This window comes from Cricetulus griseus, chromosome 8 (genome assembly GCF_003668045.3).
Source record: "Cricetulus griseus strain 17A/GY chromosome 8, alternate assembly CriGri-PICRH-1.0, whole genome shotgun sequence".
Lineage (NCBI taxonomy): Eukaryota > Metazoa > Chordata > Mammalia > Rodentia > Cricetidae > Cricetulus > Cricetulus griseus.
The window spans coordinates 87,026,662-87,054,457 of NC_048601.1; the positions used below are offsets into that span (position 1 = coordinate 87,026,662).

Sequence of the window (27,796 nt, forward strand, 5' to 3'; positions counted from 1 at the left end):
TGAAGCACTAATCAGGACAGAGGTATGTCAAGGTGACACTGCATTCACGGTCAACGTTCACCAGGCATCACAGCAAGGAGGGGAGGGAGGGGACAAAGTACAGGGCAATAACCAATGCACTGCATTGAGTTCTATTTGCTAAAATAAAATAACATTCTTGCAGCTAAAATAAAGTACATTTTACAATATAGGTTTCATTTAACATTTAACATATAGAATTGTCTTCTTTTTTGAAGGTGGAAAACGTATACTTTACCAAGTACCTTTATGAATTAAGTTCCCTTTTATTATTGGTAAGACTGAAGCTTAAAGGTCTACATTTTTTTTAATAAGTTAAAGAAAGATTTTTTAATTACTCTTTCAGCAAAACAGACATACATACGAGGCACGGCAAAAGACCCGAGGTAAGGGGTTTCCTACCCTCACCCTTGCTCTCACGTGGAGGAGGGAGACACAGTCCCCAACTCTGTAGTCCACTGTGGTCCACCAAATTCTGCCACTTGTTTGAAAAAACAAACCAAGTGTAAGAAATGCTTTTATTCCATTAGCACTACTGGCTCATTTCCCTGATGGATTAGAACAAAACGTCTTCGTTTTCTATTAAAATCTGCACGATCAGCTTTTGGTACCGCATGTCATGGAGGGTGGTGAGAGTGCTGTCCTCGGGGGGTCTCATCAGGGTAGGTCCGAACACAATTCCCAGATTTTCTGCGTTCATTAAATTGTCCTTTTCATTCATGGTAACCCTGCAAGGCAAGCAGAGAAAGCTCGGGCAGATTTACAGAAGGACTAACATACTATCCACGCACCTTGGGTCTGAGACCATCAGGAGTTTGCAAAAGTAGAGACCAAGAATGGCAGGAGGATATCTTTTGACAGGTGATTTTCTGATTTGTTTTCCTTTTTAAGTTATTAATACTGCCTTCAGCCAACAGAATTAAACGATTTACTAGAGTCTACTGTGAACACAGTTTAAGGATTGGGAATCTGTCCTCCTTGAAGAAATGTGCAACTGTATGTAGGTGATACCAGTTTGACAGGGCAGAAGGTCACTAACTGGCCCGTGGTACTCTCATGGGCCTCATATGAAGTCTGGTTTTTGTCACCACTTCCTACGGTCTGCATGCTGGAGAGGGGGCTGGGTGTGGATTGGTACCACAGGCAAAAGACTATTTGTAGAACAGGCTGCTGTGTGTTTAGGAAGACCCTGGCTATTGTCACAGGGCAGGAGAATGGCTGGAATGTGGCCAGACTGGAGGGCAATTGTTTATTATGCCCAGTTCCCAAAGGAGGAGGTACAGAGCAGTCATTATTGTTGGACCAGGGTCCAGAGAAGAGCCAAAGAGGCTTTAAGGAGGAAATCCTTAAAGTCCTACAGTTGCTTCCCTGGTTTCTTTGTGGAATGAATGGTGATTTTCCAGATTCTTGCCTTCAGGAATTTAGTTTTTTAAGAGTGCTTACTATAGATAAAAAGCAGTAAGTTCTACAAAACAGGACATACTGGATCGAAAACATATTTAGGTTTTGCAGAGAAACAATCCCTCATTTTCTGTTCCCTTGGAGCAGATTCAAATTAGCCACTTTAGTGTTATTTTTGGTCACCTCAGTTTGAATCATTTTCATGCTGCAGAGATTAAAGAAAACAAAAACAAAAAACAAAATAAATAAAAAAAACAAGCAGGAGAAAGGTCATTCTTCACCCTGGGAAAAGGGACCTCAATTGATAAAAGGTCTCTATCATTTTGGCCGATGAGGCAATTTCTTGATTGATAATTGACATGGGAGGGCCAATCCACTGTGGGTGGTACCATCCCTGGGCAGGTGGTCCTGGGTTGTACAGGTAAATAGCATGAGGACGTCATACAGAACAAACTAGTAAGCAGAGTTCCTCTATGGCCTCTGTTTCAGTTCCTGCTCCCAGATTCCTGCCCGAGTTCCTGTCCTGATTTCCCTCAACAATGGACTATGACATGGAAATATAAGCCACATAAACCCTTTTCTCCCCTAGTTGCTTTTGGTCATGGCCTTTATCACAGCAAATAGAAACCTAACTAACACAGAAATGAGAACCTGAGACAGGATGGTTGTCATAATGGACCTACCTGGCCATGTTGTTTTCCTGAGGATTGTGGAGTGTTTGGAACTTTGGGCTGGAAAAGCCATTAGTGCTCAAAGCTTAAGGGGGTGTTCTGTGTGATCTCGGAAGACAAGAATGCTGGGTCAATGCAGGTGATGGAGGCCTGGCTTGTGGTGTTTCAGAAGGAAGCAAAACTGCCTCAGGGCTGTTCATGTAGCAGTTTGAACTGCAGTTCTGGTCAGCTGGGGCTGAAGAATCAGCTTGATTAAGAAGAGACCAGCACTATATAGTGAAGACTTTCACTACAAAGTGAAACCTTTGCTTTTGGGGGATAGTTGATACTGATCACCTGGAGCTGAAAAATCAGCTGTGATTAAGAAACTAGCATCACTGAGGCATAGTCTCCTGGGACTATGTACACAGAAGTGATGGTCAGGAGGGAGCCCAGGCTGCATCTCATGCTGACAGCCAGACTTGGCAATGAGAAAAGTCGTTAGCCTTCCTCTCTCGAGTGGACGGAGGTACCTTTAAATGGACAGTGCTGCCTTATTTGGGCATCTCCAGTCATGGCTTCTAGAATCCATACCATACCAAGAGCTGCTCTGTGTATTTTCAGTGGGATGCCCTAATGCCTTCCTGCCCTGGGAAGATTAGGGGTGGTCAGGTATGGAGGTGTTGGCTTACTTTTTGAGGTGGATCATCAGGTATCGCAGGGTCTCATAGTGGGCAGGAGGCAGCAGCATCAGGACCTCATGGACGGCTTCCAGCCTCTCATCCGCATTGGAGATTTCTATGAAGAACACACAATCAACAGCATTAGACACCAACAGTGCAGAGGGGTGACAAGAAGCCTGCTTTCTTTGTCTTCGTTGCAAATGGGTCAGCTAACAAATTCATAGTCTCATCTAACCTTCCACTCAGCCTCCTTGTGTCCTGTCTCATCCCAGAAAGAGCTGAGGTTGAGCACAGGTTATTTAAATGAACATCTGTGAAGGAGGTGGCTCTGTGCTCACTATCCATGGAGCAAGAGTCCTATAGAATTCTTAATCTGGTGGTATATACACAGTTTGTGTTGCCCCTTGGAGGCCTGAATTTGTTAAATCCGTCAAAGCTCTAATTTCCTCTGTATCGTGTGGTAGTGTGCCCTTGAAGTTGTATAATGCTTCTTTCCTTCTCAGGCCTCTATATCAAGTACATTTTTCAATTCGAGGACATTGGCAGCTGGGTCAACCAATAACAGCATGTTCACAAAGGCATTGCAAGGGTTAACCTCATGTGCAACCCAGGTTAGGAAGCAGATACTAGGCACATTAACAATGGGAGGAAGAGTGTGTGGACTTTGGGTCACTGATAGGTATTGGCAGGCACTCAAGAAAAGCCCTCCTGCTATCCCTCCTGGGAAATAAATACTCCACCGCTAGAACCTTCTCTACCTCGGACCACCAGAACCCAGGAAGGAATGGCCTTGCTAGGGGGCAGGACCATGATGCATCTGGAAAGCACATTGTGCATGGGTCATGTAGTGGTTTGAGTCATTGAGGTATAGTCTCATGAGAGTATTTCCCCAGGGTCAGCACACAGAAGTGGTGTTCCAGAGGGAGCCCAGGCTGCATCTCACGCTGACAGCCACACTTGGCAATGGAAAAGTTGTTAGCCTTCCTCACTCGAGTGGACAAAGGTGCCTTTAAAGGGATAGTGCTACCTTCCTTGGGCATCTCCAGTCACGGCTTCTAGAATCCACACCATTCCAAGAACTTCTCTGTGTACTTTCAGTGGGGTGCCCTAATGCCTTCCTGCCCTGGGAAGATCAAGGGTGGTCAGGCATAGAGGTAGACCCCATAATCTCATAGGAAGTGGTATTATTAGGAGGTATGGCTAAGTTGGAATGGGGTTGGCCTTAATGGAGGAAGTGTGTCACTGTGGAGGCGGGCTTTGAGGTTTCCTACGCTCAGGATACTGCCGAGTTTGCCAGTAGACTTCCTGTTGCCTGCAAGATGTAGGACTCTCAGCTACCGTCTGCCTGCATGCCACCATGCTCCTGCCATGATGATAATGGACTGAACCTCTGAAACGAAAGCAAGCCACCCCAATGAAATGTTTTTCCTTAATAAGAGTTGCTGTGACTATGGTGTCTCTTCACAGCAATAGAAACCCTAACTAGGACAGATCCCAATAGGCCCTTGCTTCCTCCTATCAGGCATATATACTTAAACATATATACTTAAACCTTTAAAGATACGTAATGTCCCACAATGCCAAAAGAAGTTCCTTAGAGAAGGCTCAGTTTCTCCCCCACGCACCTCAGCATCTGAATTACTCCTGCTTTCTTACTACCCGTTACCAGGCAAAGTGTGGCCCCTTCTCTTGCTCTACCCCTTACTCACCCTCTTTCAAGAGCAGTGGGACCAATTGGTCAACACTGGATGAGGACCTGCTGACTGATGGTCCCGTGTACACTGATCTCCAGAACCTTCTGACTCTGCCTCCCAAGTACTAGGATTATGCAGCTCTACACCTGGCTACTTTTATTAACCTTGAACATGAGCGGGCAAAGCTTGGATGTGGCTTTAGTTGATTCACAATGTGATTCTGCATAATGGATATAAACAGTCTATATGTCTCTCTTCAGAGAACACTGATATATATATATATATATATATATATATATATATATATATATATATATATATAATATTTTTTTTCAGAAAATGCCAGAATTGGTCTCCCTGTGCTTGTGTCCAGGATACAGGCAGGGAACAGTGATGAGAGGCAGAGCTGTCTGGCTCTCAGCTTCTGCCTGTAGAGCTGAACGAGTAAGGACATGGGGCATCTGGTGAGTGCTTCCGGATTTCTAGTTGCTGAACTTTGTGGACCCCACTTGATAAGGCTCATGAGAATCTTGGAAGAGTTCTGAGCTTTAATTTTCCTGAGAGTAAGAGGCCTGTAGTTCTCTGTACTTACTTGCTGCCTCTATAAATTTGGAATAGGTGTCATATGTGATGACAGGGATGGGTAAGTCTCTGAAGTACAATTTCAGGGCTCCGGTGATGATGTTTATGTCTGGGTAGATGTTAGCAGAGATATCGGCCTTTTCACCATCTGAAAAACAGGGAATGGTCCAAGTCTCAATTAGATCTTAATTCACTAATCAAAGCAGGCACAGGAAAAGGAGAATGTGTCCTGGCAAGCCCCAGTCTCAGAACTCCTAAGAATGTTAGGAGCCTAGTGCAACAGAAAGGATCTCAATGAGAGAGGCATAGCTATGAAAAATGAGGACAGACATGAATACAGCAGGGTGGATTAGAAGAACTTCTCTGAGTTCCATCCCCTGCCATCAACCAACAGAAATTTATTACAGTAATTCCTATTGGAGACACTGCTTCATGATGGAGCAACAATCTGATATGAACTGACATATGATGATACACATGTATGAAAATGTCATAATGAAACCCATGACTCTGTGGTCAGGTCATATTTTTTAATCTCTATGTTGTCTGCCAGTGTTCTTTGACTTTGAACTAGAAGATCATACATACATACATACATACATACATACATACATACATACATACATACACATAATCAATCAATCAATCTTGGATACCTTTGGTTTCCGAGGTCTTTTTTCAGTCTCGCTGAAGCTTCTTTGCCTTTGACCCTCCCTACTCACAGCACAGGTAGAATTATATTTCTTGTTAATTGTTAGGATCAGTCTCAAGGCATTTGTGTGTGTGTGTCCATATGTATGTGTAAGTTTGTGTCTGTGTGTAGTAGGTATGTGGTATGTGTGCCGTGGCACACAAATGGCAGTCAGAGAACAACTTGTATGAGCTTGTTATTTCCTCTACCATGTGGGTTTACGGGGTGGAACATTGGCAGTAATGCTTGGTGGCAAGTACTCACTCTCTGAGCCATCTTTCTGGCTCTTAAGTCATGTTTTCTATTTTAAAATTTTACTATTAGTATAAATCCATTTCACCCAACACAGGTCATGAGATATTTTTGGGTAACTATTGTTCAATCATAGCATATTTTATATGGAGAATTAAAAGCACAAATGCCTTACAAAATTGGTTCTAAGTTTTTAAAGAAGCAATCAAACAGTTAAAAGCACAAATCAAGACAGCAAATGCATAGCAGATCTGACAGGCTAATCGAACAATATGATGTTAAGGGACAAGGCTCCTGGACAGTGCATGTCCCTAAAGAACAAGGGACTTATCTCCTGAACCCATACTTTCATCCCCAGCTCCCTTCTCTGGAACCTTGAGAGAAAAGCTATCAGTGAGACCCTGAAATGAGATGCAGACAGCATTCCCTGATGGTGTGTGGACAGGGTTCCCATTCAAATCTTTCCTACCCTCTTCCTTGTCTAATCAACACTTCTCCCAGACCCCACTTCCACTCTAGGTGAGCTCTCATTTTATCACAGAGGGTGCCGGATGAGTCAGGCAGCATTACAGTTTACACTCACCTCTGTCAAAGGCCATCTTGACATCTTCAATGTGTTCTGTGAACCCAGAGACTCTGTAAATCCCTTCTGACTTCAATCCTGCAGGACAGGGGAAAGCAGGAAAGGGGGAGGACTTTAATTTTGGTGTCCCATGGCATCTAAAAAAGACACTCTAATTTTCTACCTGCACCGAATGCTGTCAGGAACTGAGCAGATTTGGTTAGCCATCTGATCTATGCATCCTGCTATGTTTCTAAGAATCGGGACATTTTCTATAAGCTCCTGTCTCCATCTGCTTTTTGGAGATGGGCTTCTCAGTGGAGACTAGGTCTTCCTCCTGCCTAGCTGCAAAGTGAGCTGAGATCTAAGACTCTCCCCAACTACTTTTGTTCATCAGACTTCTGCACACCTATTTCACCAATGCAGGCAGAGCTTGACTTTCTCCCTGGCATCTTATTCAGCCATGTAGTATATTGTACATAGCCACCCTCTAGTGTGTGCAATACATATTATCCTGAAGTTGTTGGAGAAATCTAAATGTTATAGCCTTCTATGTTTAATCATAAATAAAACAGCATGCTAACTTACTAAGTATGTCTGATTTAATTATTCTACCTTCAGATAGCTAATCATACAAATAGATGTGGTTAAGTTCTATTTAATAGTATGAAAACCTAACCACTGTAAGAAAGAGAGTATGTTTCTGCCCTCTTGAGTATACTGATGTGTTGGGCACATGCTGAAACCTAGCTTGCTCTCCTATATCCAGTGGGCGACATATAAGATCAAAATAGCAGAAAGATTAGAGGATTGGGTTCCACACGTAAAAATTGAACTGGTGTCAAAACTGAGATACTGCAAAAATGTGTAAACTGTGTGTTCTAACTCTTGTTAACTAACATATATTCCTGGTTTTTAATTTTTACTTTTATGGCATATGTATTATCTGCCATATATGAGGACCTCTACTGAATACAAGGGGTAGGTGCCTCTGCTCTTTTCCTGAGACCACGGCAGACATGCTTAATCTCGAGAGACTCTCCTCTCTCTGGCAGGCATGCTCAATCCTAGCTCTGCTGTTAGATAGCAGGCACCCTTGCTTAGCCCCACGTCTACCATTTCATCTCAGTTATTCTCATCTCCATGTTCAGTACCCACTGTTGAAACTGATGCTCTTGATTAGCTGGAAGTGACTCACAAGACAAAACCAGGGTGCCACCCTATCCCAGGTAGCAAGCTCACCCCGGCAAGCGTGGGGCATGCATTGCCAGAGAGGGATGTCACAGCTGTTTATAGGCGACACAGTGGAGGACACGCAGTCCTCCACTGCTTATAGAGAGAAGAGGACATCCAGGGAGACCCCCTCAGAGGCTGAACACTGCAGGCAATCCTGAGAGATGGGCTGGAGTTGGAGGAGCAGTGGAGGCTGCCTTCCATCCTTCAATGCTTGTTTTCTTATCTTCCTATTCTAATGGAACACTTGGTTTCAAAACAGCATCCACTGTAGTGACCTCTTTGTTTTGTTTATTGTAGACACAATGTGACCAGCTACCCCACCTTTCTTCTGCCACGCCTTCCTATGATGAACTATACTCTCAAACCGTGAGCCAAAATAAATGCTTCCTTTTTCCAGTTGCTACTGTCTGGCATTTTGTTACAGCAATGAAAGAAGTAACTAACACAGCTGACCACGCAGGAGGAGTGGAAGGGACCAGCCCAAGATGTTCTCTGCATGTTGAGCACTGAACAGGTCCCTCATATGCATAGACTGTTTTGATGCTCAGCACCAACTTTGGGGGGGTACAACTGATTTCACTCAATTTACAGAAGACGAAGTGTATTCAGAAAGGGAACAAGTCCCTTGTTTAAAGTACTCAAAGAGGACAAAGACATCATTCTCTGTGACCTGTGGAGCTTTGGGAGTAGTCATGTGTTTATTTGTCCCTCTGATTATTCAATCTACCACCCTGAGGTTGAGAACAGAGACTTTCGTATCATCAATGTCTAGCCTGTATTTAAATGCTCAGGAAACATTTGCAGAACGTAGACATGCCTTACATAGGAACGGAAATTGATGTTACGGGTTGGCTATAGTATATTTAGCTGTATGCATGTTTTTGTATTTGTGCAAGTCATTGTCATAACAGATAGTAAAGTGAGTCGGATTCCTCAATGAAAATAAAAATTAAAATCAACATAATACAGTAAACATAATTAATATAATATAATAATGTAATGGTAGAGAGATTTTCCAAACCTCTTGCTTCAATTTCCCGAATACATATGTCTACCACCATGGGTCTCTGAGTATTGTGAGCTTTTACAAGCGTGGTGAGGTCACAACAGTACACTTTCTTGATCCTCTTGAGATCAGGCTGGCAATCATTGGGGACATGCTTGGAACACTGTTTGTGCACATTTAATCCACAATCTGTGAACAAAGAAGCCACATTAGCCTTGCTAGGTCCTTTTGTCAAACTCCACAACAAATCATATGCTGCCAAAATATGTATTACAGTAGCCAAGGATTTGATGGACTTCCCTGGAATGTCTATCCCATCAAGAGCTGGAACTTCCCACAAGATGAGCATGAGCTTCATCTTAACCTTGAAGTTTTATATGACTGAACCGTCCTTCTGACTGTCTCTGTTTTCGAACAGAACACCTTGCTGAGATGGTTAGGGTGCTAGTAGGTCTTTTCTCTCTAGACTGGGGTTCCTGGGAGTCCACAGTGAGCTTTGGGGCATAGATTCTCAGAGTTAGTCTTGGCTCTTTAAGGGCATTGGAGCTCAATCTAGCCTGTGCCCTTAAGTCCCCAAAGCTCCATTGTGGGATATACTGTTACTCTGTCCGCAAGACTGTCTGGTCTTTGATTTGCAGAGCTCCTGACTTGTATTCACTCTGCATTTCCTGGAGACCAGCCTGTAGTTTCTAATCCTTCTCACTGGAAGTTGGAGGGGGCCACCTCTTCTACTTACTGTACTGTGTCTTAGTGGAAGTGACGTTTAGCCCTACTCGGGTACAGTATCGGAGAGCAGATATTGACGACAATGCCTTGTAACGTGATAATTATAGCAATTATTTATAAAGCTTGTATCCAGAGCCAAGGCTGAAAAGGTGCTTTTAAGTTCAACGCACAAATTAAAAGCCTTGTTAGCAGTTGGCATCCACCAACAAACTTTCTCCACAATTATGAGACAGTTTGCATTCTGGGAAATGAAAGTTTAATGACAAAGTTGCTCACTGTAAATGCACTCTGCAGTTACAAAGTCTTCTAATATTGTTTTTCCTAGGTATAAAAATAATATTTCTACACATATAAGGTACATGCACAATAAAGAATATTGTGGTCAGTGGCTTATAAAGACAGTGTTCACCACAGCAAAAGTCTGACATGTGGTGACTTCTGTCCAGCCACCAATGGTGAGTCCTGGGTAATATTTCCGGGCTCAGTACTCTGCTTTCCCTTTCAAATTGAAAGTTCTAACCGTCTTAGCTTAAGTAGCATGTGAAACTCAACTAACGCCAAGTACAATTCAGTTTCATTTTGATGGAGCTACTCAGCGGCTATAAATTTACATTTGGGCTGAGCTAACCAGAACCGGTTTTCTTCCTGGGATCCTGGTTTATAAAGTGGGGATTACTCCAGCACCAGGTGATCATGAAGGTCAAATAGATACACAGTGTTTCCAATCTAGTGGTGTGCCAGTGCTAAGTTAAATAAAACAAAGCAGGTACAGGGAGAGAAGACACAGAGGCCAGTCCAGCTGTTCTTTCCTTAGTGAATTTTACTGCATCTTACAAATTTCATTTATAATCAATTTTTGTTAAATTGTACCAAAACAGACATAAGATATACTTAGTATTTTAACCATTAAATCATAATAATTTTACATTTAATTTTTAAATTAAACTTTAATTTTAAATAATTTAATAATTATTCAATTTAATTTACTTATTTATTGGAGACAGGGTTTCACTGTATATCACTGGCTGGCCTGAAACTTGCTATATAGGCCAAGCTGGCCTCTATCTCACAGAGATCCAGCTGCTTCTGCATTTTAAAGTGCAGAGTTAAGTGGCATTAAATAAAAGCATTGTCGTATGGCTACTGCCACCACCTGCTATGAAAGCCTGTGCATTCCTGTAGCACTACAACTGATGCCTATCAAATAGTAACCACACACACACACACACACACAAACAAAACAAAAACAAACAAACAAACAAAAAAAAAACCCTGGACTCACTGGCAGTGACAGCCAGTGGGTCCTACCTAGATTCTAACAGCTGCATTCCTTTGCACTTTGCTTGGGCTTCTTCTCTTTTATAAGAGTGATGAACATCCATTCCATTGTGTGTCTACCACAGCTTATCTGTTCGTCCATCAGTGGGGCTGGGTTCTATTAATCTTCCAACCATGATGAATGGGCCTGCAAGTGTCTGATGCAGACACTGCCTTTAAAGTTTAGGATTACACTGTAATTCTGTGCTTAATTTTCCTACAAACTTGAAGACATTTAGTTTATATAGACCACTGATCCTATTAAAACTAGGATGTTTTGTAGCAAATAGAACGGTGCCAAAATAAAATCTGGACCATTGGGAAAAATATCTACATTATGGAGAGCTGAGTCCTTTGACTATCAATGGCCAGTTTCTAATCTTCCTGCTTTTGGGGGGGGGCGATATTAGATCAGAAAGTAACTACTGGAGACAACTTACAATATAACCTTACATTATGTTTCCTTTAAAACAAAATAGTAACAGAAACAAACAATTAAAAAAAATCTCAGAACCCTTCAGTCCTAGAGAGAGTTGCTGATTACAGCTAACTGGAGCCCAGAGTCCTGTTTCCATAATATTCATTTTGGACCAATTTCCTGCTGAAACTGGATGTCTGTGACAAGAGATATTTTTGGTAGGTATAATCTGGACAGCCCTAACTAACGAGCACAGAGTAATTCAGGTGGTAGACCACTACACTCAGGGGTTGAGTTGTGGGATGGGATGCTGTGTGAGGCCTCCCAAGCTGTGTTCTGTGTTTAGCAGCATACTAAAACACTCTGGCGAGGCTGTTTCTGAACTGGGTTTGCTGCCTGCCTCAGGACCCAGGATGGGAAGCTGGAATTAGGGCACTGACATGGGCGTGACCATGCCTATAGAATAGGGGCTAAGAGAGCCCCTTCCACATAGAAAGGAAGGTGGAGGTTAGGTGATCCCATGGATGAAATGGGTACCGAGTGTGTGGGAAGGAGGACCTCCTAGGTGGTGGGAGCCATCAGCTGATTCTATTGTCATGTCTTAGGAAGGAGGCAAGCAGCCACAGAATCTGTGGTATTCCTGTCAACACCAGACGCAGCTGTTCCTGCTCTCAGCACCAGTGTGTGCCAGGAAAAGCATGGCAGGGTGAATGAGGAAGCCCACTAACGTGCTGATTTGGCAACCCTTTGCATTTTGTTCAGTGTCCCTTAAGGAAGATATGTTCCATGATATTTGCAGTAGATGGAAAACACCCCAGGATTCGAACTACTTTGAAGTGTGTAAAATCAAGATACATTTGATCAAAATACACTGTATGAAATTCTCAAAGGATGAAGAAAAAAAACATTATTTAAATTATTTTTAAAGTTAAAAACTTTATTTAATGGTTGTAATTTCGATCTGGTGGCAAAGAAGTCAAATGGGAGTTCTGGACTCCTGCTACTTTTAAATTAATGTTTCATCACTTAGCATCTGGTAATTAGCCATCACCTCTAAGACTCCTCCTTTTTCATTTAGTAGGAGATAACCATGTCTTCCTTTGGCTTTGTTAATGAGGGTGCAGGGCGTGATGATGTTTAGCCTTGAGTTTGTGGCAAATACTCATAGCACTCACCAGTGTTGTTTTATGTCCCGTCTGCTATAATAAAATGGGATGGAAAAGATACATAATATATAGGAAAGATATATAATAAAATAGCATTTTAGACATCTATGCAGTTCCATTACAATCTACTTAAACCATTTTCTTTTAAGTGATACTGCCAATTTGGGGAGGCAGGTGCCTTTTAAGGAAGTGTACTTCTTTGGTGCTTTTCATTCTTGTGTGAATATAGGTTCTGTTTCAGTTCTTGTAAACACTTAGAATAGTCTTCCCAACAAGCAGAGGAGGTGGGGGTGCCTTGGAGCCCTTAAGAAAGCCAGATTTCTGAGCTCATCTCAGCAGTCCCCAGGTCTGAAGGTTGCTTCCCACTCAACAAGGTGGCACTTTATGTAACAAAGAGAGGACAAAGTTTTGTGTCTACCTGAACACCGGACGCCTTGGGCGATGAGCCCCCACATGAAGTTGGCACAGTACTCACACCAGTGTGGGCCTCGGAATGTGTGCACCTGTGAGCCAAACAGAAGAGCACAGAAGGTTCAGTCAGCTAATGGCATCAACCATAAAGCAAAGAAAAGCCTCAGCAGCAACACTCTGTCCCTCTTCTGGCCAGTGAGGCAGAGCTGAGTACTGGTCTGGAAGAAACAGACAGGCTTTGATCTTAGAAATTCTCTGTGGATCCAGCATACCCCGGCATGAGCAGAATGTGGGGAAAGAGTGGGACTACAGAAATATCCAGAGAGGGAATGAGACTATCACAGCCCAAACAAGGCTCGGTGAGTGCAAACCCAAGATAGCCTGAGGGGCAGCCAGATCGCTCCAGCCTGCGTTTAGCTCAGCAAGTTGTTTTGGGTAGAAGAACTCAATTACTGTGTCCTCTTAAGTTGCTCCATCCAGGTGTAGAATTTCCAGCCAGATATAAATAAGCCATGGTTATGGGATAATTAAAAGGTTTCAAAGCCTTGAGACACTTCCAGAAAAAGGCATTTAAAAAAAGTAAAGGAGTTGGTGCAAAATGCAGGCTTCAGGGCCCACGGAATGGCTTTCCCAGGGACGGGGCTATATTCAGCCAGCCCTGCAATGGCTGAGTAAGTTGGAAGGCTGGTCTTACTGTTCAGTATTTCAACCAGCTGTTAAATATTCCAAATGCTACAAAGTAAGAATGGTTTTAGCTCAGGTTATTCAAGTGCAGGGGCACATATTAATCCATGAATCAACATAACATAACATAACATAACACAGCCCAGAAGAGCACAGCACAGCACAACTTAACACAGTGTAAAGCAAAACTTCTCTAGCAGCGAGGAAGTTCAAAAAGCAAAAGTAGGGGAGTCCTTGCTATCAAACCTGGCCAAGATGAGCTGAAAACCCCACAGGCAAGCGTACTGACATCATGAACCCATGTGAAAGACATGCTTCTGGGCTTTTACAAAGTCCTTTCAAAACTTCCTAAACCTTAATTACTAAGATAAATCAGACAATAATATTTTTAACAAGATAGGGGACCAATGTAATACTTCTCTTTAAAAATGCCATTCTTAGCTAACAAATCCAAATAACAAACTCTGTCACAGTTTGGAAGGTGAGCGCTCCCCTAAGGAGAAGCAGCAGACCTGGTCTCCTGAAGAAGGAGCAGCCCATCCAATTCCTTTGCACATCTACAGAAGATGGCACTGTGTCTTCAGAGTGGCAAGCCACATCAGCCTCCCAGTGGGACTCAAGTGTGAACGACAACAGTAGAAGAAAGCACAGCAATGAATCTAAAGGAGCACCTTATGACCACGGCGCTATGCAGAAAATCTAAGTTATAATTGCCTTTCGGGTGTTTTAGCTCATTAAGTTGCCCAGTACATTGTTTCTGTTTTGAAAAATGGTGATAACAGTCTCAAAAATTGTTTTTACTTGAATGGAGAAGTGTTCCATTTGGGTGTGATCCCAACCCATGACAAAGCACTCCTTGTAGGAATGGAGAGAATCCACAAGGCATTTGCATTTTCCAAATGCCATGATTCATTTCTAGGCCCACTAAAAGAACTCTTGGGGAAAATGAGCCACGAAGAGTCGAACATGTTCTGAATTTAACAACGATTAATGTTTTGCCAGAAAAGTGCTAAAGGTGCCAGTTAATTTTGGCAGAAAAGTTGATTATTAATATACAGTTGAAACTGTACTATAAGGAAAAAGAATATGTAAGTTAAACAAAACTAGTATGAAAAGAGCTACAGAATAAGGTGGGATTGCTACTATAGGGAGAATGGGGGATGGGCACTTTCCTGGACGATCCTGGAAGGAACTCATGGCTGGTTCAGTAGAGGAGTGGGTGGGGAACATTCTGGACAAGAGGAATTATGAAGATTTTGTAGGAACAAAAGATCTTGGTGGGACTAGGAAACTCAAGGCTGATGTGGCTAGAACAGAGAGAAAGAGGAGAGGAATGAGAGATGAAGGGGAGGGTAGAAAAGGGAAAGGCCCTGGGGATGTCTCCGACTTTCTTTGTGATGCAGATCTGGAGGAGGCTCAACAAGGCATTCCAGGAGGATTTGAAGCAGAAAAGTGATTCTTTCAAAAGACTACTCTGAACCTGTGTTGAGCTTGGGTGAGAGGGTGTCAATAGTGGGACAGGTTTGGAAACTGCATACATAGTAGTGAAGGGACCAGCTTCCCTTTTGGCAGCCATAACGGCCGAACACGTGCTTCTATGACCTTGTCCTAGACACTAGAAAGTCAGATGCCTGCCTCGTGACAAGGAACCAATCAGAAGTTAGCTGGTGGCGCTATGCTTTACGACCCTGGGTGTGCTTTATGGACAAGCGCACAGCAATGACGTAGAGAGCATAGCAACCACCCTGGGAGGGCCTATGGGCCATAACAACCAGTTGACCAATCAACACAGGGCAAGCCCTCCAAGCCTGGAGGCACACCAATAGTGAGCCTCTGCGTATCCCTAGACACTCCCCTTACGCTGTCCTATAAGATCTCTCGGGAGCCCCTAGGAGCCGTCTTTTCTAGCCATCTGCCATGGCGGGTGGGTGAAAGACCCGAGCTAACATGGGGTTAGCTCGTTAAATTACAATAAAGCCTCGTGCAGTTTGCATCAAGCTCTCAAATCCGCCTGGTGATTGGGGTGTCCCCAGTCGTGGCCTGGGACCCCGGATACTTGAGTTTTCGGGGGTCTAACAGTAGTCTCGCTGAGGAATGACGGAGGCTAAAAGCAGAGTGCTGGTCGGAGAGATGGGGAGGCCCGCTGCATATTTTGAAGATGAAATTTGTACAGCCTCACAGTAGAATGCACATGAAAGACAGAACCTGGGGAGCGTTAGGAGTGATCCCTTGTTTCCCCTGGGGAACCAGGGGGAAGGTTTGATGGGGGAGGGAGGCAGATCTTCCAGTGGGGAGAAGACTAGGACTTGGCTTTGGGCAGGCTGAAGACAATGCTGTCATGCCAAAGTGCTAGTTAAAGCAAGAAGTCGCATGAATTTGATGGCTTGGAGGAGGAGTGGGGTTATATGTGGCCATCCCTGAAAAAAAAAAAAGATGCTGTTTTAAATTGGGCAAATGGATTAAAAAGTATCAGGGATAGGGAGGAGAAAGCAAATAGAGGAACACATGTCTGGTCCTCCGTTCTCCACTACTTAAAGGAGACCAAGAGAGTAAAGCATTTCTAAGGACAACAGGTGAAGATTGCTTTAGGGAAGGGGTGGGTGGCCATGTTGGATGCTGGTAAAAGATCCTATTAGGGAGGTACTAGATGTTGAGTTGGGTACAGGGAAGTCACTGGAAACCTTGCCAGATACAGTCTCTTTGTAGACTGAACCCAGATTTAAGGGTGCAATCTGAACTGAAGAATAAGTGGGGAATAATGAACTAGAGAAAAATGTAGAAAATCTATGAAGCAGCTTGGCTAGCCAGGCTTGGTGGTCCAGGAAAGCTAAGGAAGGAGGACTGAAAATTTAAGGCCCCACTGGCAACAGCAAGACTGACCCAAGAAGCAAAAGGCAACTCACTACATTCAATCAGTTCTATCTATATGTGCTCAGGTCATCCTGCTGGATCATGGGAAACCTACCAGTGCCCACGCCCTCAAAAAACAATGGTCTTCTCACTCCCGACAGTCATCAACTGACAATAACTCCTCAGTAAGGGGTTTATATGATATTTCATTTTTACATATGCAAATGTCAAGAATAAAGAAAATTATAATAAAAGCAAAAGTACGGCAAGAACGAAAATATGTAAAGGGAAGGAGGCCTCTGGATGCAGCTCAGTGGCAGATGTTTGCTTTGCAAGCTTGAAACCTTAGCTTTGGTCCCCAGTACTACAGGAAGAAGCTTGGCTATGCTGCCACTCAGGGAAAGAAGACAGGACAAGGGAGTTGTGGGCTCAAGAGACAGGGATTTGAAAAGGTGGGAGACACTGGGGTATGTTGAACTGTCAATAGGATTGATATAATAAGACACTGTAGATGCAGAAAAGGCAAATAGACAAAAAGGCACGATGACCCTGAGGAGCTGATAAGCGGTGGAGTATTGGAAAGGGATGGATGCAATACTGAAGGAAAAGAATATTTAATATTTTCCAGAATTAGTAAAAGGCACAGGAACATCAGATTAAGAAAAGCGAAATGACTTTCAAACAAAGTAAATAAAAACAATCTATCTCAACACAGATTGTGGTAATGCTGTTCAAACCCAGTCCCTGAAGACATAACAGAAGCAAAACCACTTGCCTGGAAAAGGATAACAATTAAGTTGAAGACAGACTTTTTTTTTTCCAGCAAAAATGAGGTTATAGATCATAGAATAGCTCCATCACATTGTGAGCCTAACTTTCATACACAATTATAGAAGGGTAAAATAATGGTATTTTCTGATGGACAATAAGCACTTTTGAAACTCATGCAAAGAAATAAAAGCTTTGCTTTATGAGTGGCAGGAATCAGCAAAAGGAGTACCAGCCAGGATGCAGTGGTGAGTGAGAAAAAGAACATCGACCACGCCCCTCAGTTCTGTCTGCAAAAAACATCAACACTAGAAGATCTAATTCCAGTGATTCAGGAGCAGGGCCAGAAATGAAAAAAGGACTGGATGTGGGTAAAAGTTGACTCATTCCACGGTCCTTACATTTTAGGACATGTAAGAAGAATTCTTTATAAGTGAGGAATGTTTTAGGTAATTAGAGACACAGTGATTTTCTTTGAGTACATAGGAAACCAATGCATAGAGTCCATAAATTAAGAAAAATAGCAACAGGGGAAAATGACACACAGATTCGATCAAGCCAATAGAAAGTAAGAAAAAGCAATAAAGCCAGTGCATATATGTAAAATATTTATAATTCTCTAATGACATACAAAGAGGAAAAACAGATTTGCAGATGGTATTTAGCAAATATTTATAAGAAACATACTCAAAATACAATGCCAGAGAAATACTGGAGCCAAAAAGATGCACCTGGAAAGTGGTAGCTAGCCCAGGGAACCCAATAAGCCAGATGCACCTATTTGCATGTTTAGTGATAAAAAGGTCTAACATTAGGTCATTTTACCAGAAAAATATAGCTACTTTGAGCTTACATGTATATGACAACCCAATTTCAAAAAGCTAAAATAAACATTGAAAATTATAAGGAAAAGTTGACAATTGTACCATTATAATGAGTTCAATGTATTTATTAAATACATTGAGACACATATAGATAAATAGATGTTAATAGACTCCATTGGAAAGGGACTTTGTACAAATCAAAGAACACCCCCCCCCCCCCAAACACACAGCGCATTTACAAGAGCTGACTGCTAACTATAGCGTGAGACAGCGCGATGGCGGCCTAGGAAGGTGGGCTGGGGTGTTGAAAGGCGAGGGATGAAACAAGCTACCTGGAGCAAACCTAGTGTTTCAAGGAACCTCAAGGGGCAAAACTCAAGTCTCAAGGTTCAGTAGTTAGGAAAGCAGTTTCTGTGTTACTACACAGGGATAGGGGTCTAACTATCAACCACTTCCAGAAATGAGGGGCTGCTCATCGCACAGGTCTGAGCTTCACTTCTGCCAGCAGTCTCCAGAGTCATCCAGCCCATCAAAACTGTGTTTGGTGCTTATCAGCCCTGCCCGCATTTAGCCCATGTCCTTTCCTAACAGCAAATGCAGGGAGACCCCCACAAGGAACAAGTGACTCTCCATGTTCCTGCTTAGCCCCACACTGGTAAAACAAAATACGAAGGAGGGGGAATGTGAGTTAGTTAGACAAACATTATTTTAGGCCCACTGCCCAATTTCCTCTTGAGGATGGGCCACTGTTTATTTTTGTGGCTGGTGTGTTATTCAGTTTTCTTTTGGAACCTGAGGAGAGAAGGGACTCCAGGGAATGCTTGGGTGTGTGTGCTCTGAGCCACACTGTTTGGGGTTGATGTCTGCCATCTGCCCTCTCTGTGAACATCCCCATATCTTAAAAAAATCACTAATCAGCCCCTTCCTAATCTCAAACTTATTGATTTTCAAAATGTTTTTTTTTTCTTTAAGAGAAAGAACATTTTGCAAACTCGAGGGCAGTAACTAAAATACCCCAGACAGGAAGAAATTCTCCAGACAGGAAGAGTGTTTGTCCAAGACTATTACACTGGCATGGTCCCCCTGGAATTCAAAAGCCACAGCAAACAACAAGATGGTATTATAAGTGATAAGGTGTTGGACAAATGGTCCAGAGATGGGCATGTAATAATAACACCAGGAAGAAGAACTGTCAAGAAAGTCACAGGCAGCCAGCAGACATCCCCCTCGGCTCTCTGGAGATGAAAAGGATGTTATTGTCTCATATTTGCTGAATCTGGAAGTGGTTTCAGAGCAAATGTTTTGATGGGTCAGTGCAGACACCACCGGAGCATACAATCAACTTGCCCAGACTCTGGCTGTAAGCAAATGCTACTTAAGATGTGCTGTGGTCAGGAAGTTTTACTTTTTCTTATCAGTTCATATCAGGGTTCCTCAACCTTATCCATGTTAACATTTTTGGGCTAGAAAATTCGTGGTTGTGGAGGTAGGTGGCTGTCTTGGGCACTATAGGGAGATCTTCCTTCTTTTCTTTCTTCTCTTTCTTTCTTTTTCTTTCTTTCTTCTCTTTCTTCCTCTCTCTCTCTCTCTCTCTCTCTCTCTCTCTCTCTCTCTCTCTCTCTCTTTCTTCCCCAGAATCCCTGGCTGTCTACATACCAGAGGCCATAAGGGATGGGCTATAAATGTCTCCAGAAACTGCCAAGTTCTTCCTGGTAGGGGGACCAAGCAGCCTTGATTAAGACTTACTGACACGGAACAAAACCTTTTGCCCCAGCTTATCAGTTCTATTATTCATATTAAAAACAGGAACTTCATTCTTTCTTTTTACTTGGAAAAGGACTACAGGGCTAAAGCTACTTTTTAGACTGTTTAATGTGTATAAAAGAGTGGCTTGGAGTTGTCAAAAGACCCTTCGAGATTCAAGTGCCTGCGTTTCGGAGGTCCAGAGTTCATTGTGGGAGGGGAGGCAAAGTAGCCTTAGTTGCCCAGAAGGCTGGTAGCACAGTCAAGGCCTCCAGGTTTCTACAGAGGCTTGTTCCTCTAATTTACTGTTTCCCACAATCACGTGACAATGAACTCACGTGAGAAATTAGATTAAACTCTGGGCTTTCCCTTCCTGCAGGAGCAGATCAAATTCTGACCCCGAAGTGAACCTTCTCAGATGTAAGCAGATAGAGAGGTCATCTGTAACAGACACTTTCTGTTCCTGCAGAGGCCCACTGTGCAGACTCTGTGAGAGAGTCCATTGCTAAGATGGGTTCTAATGGAGGCACCCAGGACCCCCAGAGTCATCTTCAATAGCTGCCTGGGTATTTAAAATGTGATTAGAGATGTGGCCCCAAGGTCGAGCTGGCAAGAAGCTCAGAGACCTGGCCTTGTTGACAAAGCTGAATTTGACAAATGGTGAACTTCATGCGTGTCATCCCAATGGGGGGTCTGAGAGACTGAAGATTTGGGGTTTCCTGGCTGAGGGAAGCCCTCAGACCCTCCCTTAGCAAAGGTTAAGTAATTTATGCTGGATACACTGAGTCAGAGACAGGAATGAAGGTGACATCCCAGCAGCTGGTCAAGATGCAAGAGCAGGTGCCAACAGCTGCACATTTGGGAGTGGAACTATACTGTGTAAAAGAGGGGGCTGTCTTCCTGCACTATCACTGGCCATGAAGCCTTTCTCAGACCTTCTCCTTGAACTGAGATATTCTTATGCCAGTTTCTCCTCTGGTTCATATTTACCTCCTCCTGAGGTCTAAGGCCATACCATCCTGAAAATGCTGGACTCCACTTAATCTCAGTTGTTAAGCAGGGTCAGACCTGGTTCTTGCTTGAGCCTCCCCACTCCCCATACTCCTGGTTATTCCCTGGAGCATGGTCTTTCCTTCTCAGTGCTGTGGACTGACAGCTGAGTAACACTACTCTGGGGTTGTCCTGGCCATGTACTCCCTGGCCCCTCTGGATGTCATTGGTACATTTGGTGTGATGACAAACACATATCCAGCCAGGTGATGGTGACACATGCCTTTGATCCCAGCACTCAGGTGGATCTCTGTGAGTTCAAGGTCAGCATGGTCTACAAAGTGAGTTTCAGGACAGCTAGGGCTACACAGAGAAACCCTGTCTTAAAAATTAAAAAAAAAATAGAAAAAGCACAAACCTAGACATTGCCAAATATCCCCTCTGTGGTCAAAAGTGTCCTGGCTTCGAAGCCCTTGGCAGAAGAGTGCAGCCATTTCTCCCTCAGCACTTTCTGGCACCTGGTACACAAGCAGCCTGCAGTCTGTGTTGTGGAGTAAAGGCATAAATGACTGAGAAACCCTCTTTTCTGGAAAGTTTCAGGGGTCCCCTAGTATGAATTGAGACCACTGGTGCTCACTCTCTTGTCCCACACAAAACACAAAAGGCTATTTCTCTGGTGGAAAGTGTCAGAATCGGGCATTTAGTCATTTAGAATAGTCCTTTAGAATTTTGTGTTATTTAGATCCAGACAAAGCCCATAAAAAATTAAGAACAAATAAGCACTTGATAGGGGTCAGACTCTGTAGCCAGTAACTGACACTGTGAAGCTGTGTGGCTGAGCCATGTGCTGGTGTGGACATCCTTCTGGGGGTTGCATCAGAGTCCAGTCTCCATCGTAGGCTCTGCTGGTCTGCTAGGGATTTGCAGTGACAGTGACAAAGGCACAATGGCACACACATAAAGACTAGCTAGGTAGGAGACACGCTTCAAGTCTGCCCTGGCACAAAGTTTAGACATCAATTCCATGAGGCCCTTAATTCCTGCTGTGAACACAGTGGTTCTTTACCTTCCTAATACTGCAACCCTTTAACAAAGCTCCTCATGTTGTGGTGACCCTCGATCATAAAATTACTTTTATTGCTACTTCATAACTGTAATCTTGCTACTGTTGTGAATCAGAATGTAAATATCAGTTTTCCAATTGTCGTAGGCAACCTCTGTGAAAGGGTCAGTCTACCTGGAGGTTGAGAACCACTGCTTTAGGTGAAGATTGCATGCAGCTAGGTCCATTTAGACCAGGACAACTGGATTAATTAAGTCATTACTGTCACAAACAAATTCTTTTTATATTAAGCACATACTGTCACTGTTTGGATATTTCAAGTTCCCCCTGAAACTCATGTGTTGAAGGCTTGGTCCTCAGCTATGGTGATACTGGGTGGTGGTAGTGACTTTAGAAGGTAGATGTTTTCTTTGTTGGAGGAAGTTAAGAGTGTTGGAGAGTGTGTCCTTGGGGAGATACTGGGATGCAATACTTTTCTGCTTCTCTGTTTGCTTCCTGGCTGCTACGAGGTGAGCAGCTTTGCTCTAACTTGCACTGTGATTCATGATGTTCTGTCTCACCACATACCCCAGAAATGACAGAGGCAAGAAACCATGCACTGAGCAGAAAAACCAGCTTTTCCTATTTCATTGGGGTTATCTCAGGCATTTTGTCATAGTGATAGAAAGCTAATGAATGCAGGTCCTCACTGTGCAGCAACAGTAAGTCTTGGTTAACCACAGACACCTAACATAGGACCGTGAGTAACTTCCCATGTAGGTTTATCAGAAACCAGATGATTTTTTTTCAAACAAAGTAGAACATGTATCCTAGCAGCAGAAAGAAACCCTGGAAGAATGAAGTGGAGGAGGAGCCTGGGTCTACTGAATAATGACGGCATGTCTCAGTAGAGGAATCAGTTGGGTAATGCAGACAGGAGCACTGAGGCAAGAGAAACAACATGGGTGGGGTGTGCTAGAGAGGAACACACTTCCTCCCAACTTTGCTAAGGGGCAGTCCAGGCCCTGAAATGGCACAGAGGTCATAGGCCATCTTGGCTAATGGCTCTGCTGTCCTGTCTTGCCTACTATTTTAACATGGCAGCTCACATTTTTATTTTGCACCAGGCCACACCTATTGTGCAGCTAGAACTGCCTAACCACACATCTTAACTAATAGCCATGCCAGATCCTTACTGGTAACTTTTACATCCTCCACAGGAACAAACCACAGCAAATAGACACTTCTGATGCAACACTCCAAGTGGAAGGTCATCCAATGGCTTTAAGATCCTTACTGTATCTTTTATTCACAAAGTAATATTTAATAAAGAGTCCAAGGAATTTCTTCATTTTCTGTCAGACCAATGAAGCACCAATAGGAAAAATAAATCAATGTAAACCTTAAAGATGTTGAATGAATAATCATGAACCCTAGCAGTGGTTCCCACACCAGGGGATGACACTTAGTAGGCATTGGTTACCATCTAAAGATTTCATCCGGCGGACTGAAAGCCTCTAATAAAATAGCAGGCTTGAACTCATGTGTGGAGGAAAAGATGTACCTCATCCTCAGGAAATATCAATGAAGTCCTTGGAATGGACTACATTATGTCTTAAGGTATGACAGAGTCTAGACCTTGGTCACTGAGCATGTGGCCTTTAGGAAATGAAGTCTTGGGAAATATAATTAGAAAGAGGTTATCCTGGACTAGTATGATCCCAACACCCAATGACTGGTGACCTTAAAGAAATCTATAATGACACAGAAGATGGTGAAATGAAGATGGAGCAGGAATATAAGCCAAGGGAACCCCAAGGATTGCCAGCCACATGGATAGGTAGGCGAGGGCATGGGGCATCTCCAGAAGGAGCCAATGCCCACAGTTTGGGTATAGACTCTGACATCTAAAACTTATTTTCTTTTTTTGAGACAGGGTTTCCTCTGTGTAACAGCGCTAGCTGTCCTGAAACTAGCTCTGTAGACCAGAGCTGGCCTTGAACTCACAGAGATCTGCCTGCTTCTATGTGCTGGGATTAAAGGCAAGCACCACCATCGCCCAGTCAATTTTGGTTGTTTTAAGTTAGCAAGTTTGTGTTTATTTGTTATGACAGAGGCAGGAACTTAGTGGAGGCCTCATAGATAATAACAAAGTTCTTGAAAACTGGGGAAAATACACATGATCCAGGCCTAAAAATTGTAATCCTTCATTTACTTTTTAAACAAATGAAGGACATTCAGTACATGGTAGAACACATTTAAAGAAATAGTATCATCAGACTTCATTTCATTTTGTTATACATATTCAGCAAGGGAGGAAGAAAACAATTGTGGAAAGAAAGAAGAGCCTACAGAAGTGAGGACATAAAGCAAAAAAAAAATATATGTCATAGAGAAAAACAAATACAAAGACAGAGGGGAGTGAGAGGCACAAAAGGGTGAGTAATTACAGTAATAGTCAAAGTGTACATCAAATAAATTCTTACCCAGGGGACAGAGAAGTGACATATCATTAACACACATCTCTTTTGCAAGTTTAATTAGCCCAGAGCAAAGAAAGCATTGGGCATAACAATAACAGACCTGCTGGTCAGCATGTCAACATTAAACCCTGCAAAGGTCCCATTTTATAGGCAAGGCAACTGATGCTAAGAGAGCTCAGCTCATTTCCAGAGATCCCAGAGTGGTCACGATGCTTATCTGTAGCTGCCTTGCCATGTGCTGATGGCACGGAAGGACACTGATTCAGGTTGCTGGGGCTTGGGGTTTGCTCACCTGGAGAGTTTTAGAGGTGAGCCACAAATGTACTGAAGAGACTGTTCCACCTACAGAAAGAGAGCTTCTTCTGACAGCCAGACAACAGAGTGGAAGCTCTTTCTGTTCCTCCATAGACAATTTTAATTTCTATTGGAGTCTTAATTTCACCATTGTCACCGAGTGTAGTAAGTGCAAGGAGCCCTAGGGAACCCAGCTTTGAGTGAACCAATACAGCAGTAGCACAGAAGTTTGAAAAGTACTCGAGTATGGCACGAAGTGAGGCGTAACTCCCAAAGCTTTTGCACTGGTTGTTGGATATTTTTCTTTTATTTCCAGGCAGTGTTGTTTGAAAAGCAGGTACCAGGTATGCTCTGTTCTCTGGAGGGTATGAGGAGGACACATTCCCAGTGTCGTGTGGTGTTGAGAGCTTCTGTTCATACCCCATGTAGAAGTTCCTGAGTATAGCATGGAAGAGGTTTCCTTAATTCCCCCCGCCCAAACAGACCTGAGGAGTGAGGTATCAGGCTCTGCTGGCAGATTCCTATCTCAGGTAAGAGTTCAGATAGCAAAGAAAAAGCTATTTGCTGATAAGCACAAAAACCATGACTATGCATTCTTGTTATTCAACACTAACTCCATGCTATGTACACAATATCTTCCAATAATAAATTAGGAAAGTCCCAGAATACATCCCATTAGAAGTAAACATAAATAAAAAGGTGATGTAAAATTAAGGTCTAAAACACAAATTACAAGTAGCTAGTGGGGCCCTTGGCAAACGCCTGCTTTCTTTAGTTAGTGACTTATTCCTAAAAACCCATGGATATATTTGCAGCAATGACATGTTTTTAGAATATTTTCCCAAAAGATCATGTTAAGTTTCTGTTTGTAGTCACTTGAGGGTAAAGGACCTAGGGTGGAAGGAATGAGTAACAGCACAGTGAATGCCTCCTCCATCCCCAGCCACTTATTCTAAAGAACAAAGGCAGGGACAATACCACTGAAAGCCACAGTTAACTGCTGCAGGGCTCTTAGGTTTCAAAGATGTCTGTGTAAGCCACAAAAGGGGTGTGTTCCTGTCTGTCTCATGGATCCACCTGGAACAACATATATATGCTTTTTTGTTTTGTTTTGTTTTGTTTTTTTTCCCACCCTCTCTCCATGGTACACTAAATGCTTTGTTCTTCTACCAATATATCTTGGGAACAAAATTAGGGAGTAAGATTCAACTATTCTTTTTCAAAGTGTCTTAACATTTCCCCTTCGGAGAGGTAGGTTAAAACAGACTGGCACTGGTTTGGAAAGTGCCCATCACCTGAGTACATGTATGTTTTGAACTCATGGGGTATATCCACTGAGCAGCTATTTCACTAATGCAATCAAACTGCACCTTCAGAGCACAATCATTGGAATTTTGGAGAGGAAGGAAAGGGATCTGCAAATCCAGCAAGACTTATCCTGTCATGGCTGGCAATGCTTCCACAGGATGCTCAAACCAGGGGTTTCTGTCAAAAGTCAGAAAAATACTTTCTTAAGGAAAGAACAGGTCACAGGGGTTAAAACAGAAAACCAGAAAATAAAAGTGGACTTTTCATGCTCCAGACCTGTCATTATTCAGTGATGGGAGGAAGACAAAAGTCTTATCATGGAAGAGACCCCAAACAGCACACCTCTGCACCCATCATTAAAACCATAGGGTTGAAGGATTCCATTTCTCTGGTCAAGGATAGCAGGCAAAGGCCTGAGCTGTATGATTTTCTGAAGTAGAAGTGCAGAGACAGACCAGGCTAACACAAATGCCAATTTAACAGGTGCACTTATATCCTTAGGAAGGGCTGACCCTTCACGAGCAGCAGCAGGGATGGTTTCCTTGTTCCTGTTGCTCAATCTTATTTCCACGGCCAGAGGCCCCAGAAGGAAAACAGAATTCAACAGAGGAGGGCAAGCCACAGTAACTCCCTACCTGTTCTTTTCTTTCCAAATCCTGCATCTGAAACCTCCTGGCTTCACATATCACCTCCCATATCATTCACTTAGGTGGATCTCTAACGTGGCAACATCCTTCTCCCCACCCCCGGCAGCTTCTCATGCTGGGGAATTTGTCATCAGTTTTCCCTTTGAACACTTATTGGACCACATAGCAGGGCAAAAGAAACAGGCCTTCATTTTCTGGCAGCAGCTCCCATCCATGGGAAAAACCACTTACACTCCTATCAGGTCCCCTATCTTTCTGTTTAGACTGGAGAACAGGGGCAAGCTTGGCCAGGCTGTAAGGTGTCCCTGAACCCAAAGCACCCACACAAGCCAGTGAATGGGTTCTCTCCCCATGACATCTGCAGCTGTCTGTGTGAAACAGGCTTCTTAGAGTCACCGAAAACAAAAGACAAAACAGCGAACATGAAGTGGACAACTGTTTGCACTCACACAGACAGCAGCAGCCCTTCTTCTGGGTGGAAAAGTACTGCTAGGTTTGTGCAGAACACTTCTAAATGCCACCAACCGGGAATCTTCTGCTACCCTTTCACCCGGCATGGAAAGATGCAGAGGAAGTGGGCCTGGCTCCCAGAACTATTTCCATACACGTGTATGTATTAAGAGCAGTAGTGCCGAGCCAGCTTTCTCTGGCTTCCAGTTTGACACACGGCAGCAGCAGGGTTATGTGAAAAACAAAGAATTTGCTGCCTCTTGCCTTTCTGACTAGAGACCAGGTGGAAGTCATCAAGGAGCCTCTCCCCAGGGCAGCAGAAAGGATGTGGACACTCACCTTGAAGTTGTGTGTCTTCTCATAGTTGAAGTGGTTGTCGTTGTGTGTGAGGGCCGCTCTTCGGACGAGTGAGGAGATCTGTGAACAAGCAAAGAGCTTGAGAGGAGACCAAAGAAAGCCACCTTTGAGTCCCACCTTCACCCCAAACGCAATGGCCAGCAGCTCTTGGCGTTTCCTGCCAGGCTTGGACTTCCGAACCACAGCACATTTTCTCTCATTTTCCAGCCACAGTTCCTGAGAGAACATAGTGCTTGGGGTCTGGGATCTTCCGAGTCTCCCCCTGTGGAGCTCTCTAAAGCCAGCAGAGCTTTGGGACTGTGGCAGCAGATTTGAGGCAGCTGTGTCCTGTCTGCAGCGCCCTGAGGCATGTGACCTGGAAAGGACTGATTGAGTGATGGAGGGGGCTCTGGCTGAGTAGGGATGGGCCTGCTTTGTGCTATTTCTTAAGGCTGGCATGTGCCTGGAACAATAACACACATTCATGTGTAGCCACCCCCAGATTATCCAGTTGGTTGAGGGGATCCAGGAGGCAGCAATGTGGGCACACAGACACAGACATAT

The 27,796-nt window shown here is 43.5% G+C and overlaps 1 protein-coding gene across 7 annotated transcripts; it reads right to left on the reverse strand.

Moving 5' to 3' along the window:
• Positions 1-574: 574 nt before the first annotated feature.
• On the reverse strand, positions 575-27,481 carry Chn2 (chimerin 2). Of its 7 annotated transcripts, none has more exons than XM_035448766.1 (7): positions 27,371-27,481; positions 12,821-12,905; positions 8,791-8,964; positions 6,555-6,632; positions 5,039-5,176; positions 2,762-2,867; positions 575-746 (listed from the first exon to the last, which is right to left on the reverse strand). In XM_035448766.1, the coding sequence occupies exons 1-7, from the start codon at positions 27,479-27,481 to the stop codon at positions 575-577; spliced, it is 864 nt and encodes a 287-aa protein (XP_035304657.1). The 7 variants fall into 7 exon arrangements, with proteins under 7 accessions (XP_035304657.1, XP_035304656.1, XP_035304661.1 ...); XM_035448765.1 differs by having other exon boundaries at positions 27,236-27,481; XM_035448770.1 differs by lacking the exon at positions 5,039-5,176.
• Positions 27,482-27,796: the final 315 nt, after the last annotated feature.

Excerpts from the sequence above, each read along its gene's own strand:
- Chn2 (XM_035448765.1), bottom strand. The coding sequence starts at position 27,481 with ATGTTCTCTCAGGAACTGTGGCTGGAAAATGAGAGAAAATGTGCTGTG. Across the intron at positions 8,965-12,820 it reads CCAAGGCGTCCGGTGTTCAG|ATTGTGGATTAAATGTGCAC; the intron begins GTAGACACAAAA and ends CTTTGTTCACAG. Across the intron at positions 747-2,761 it reads CTGATGATCCACCTCAAAAA|GGTTACCATGAATGAAAAGG; the intron begins GTAAGCCAACAC and ends CTTGCCTTGCAG.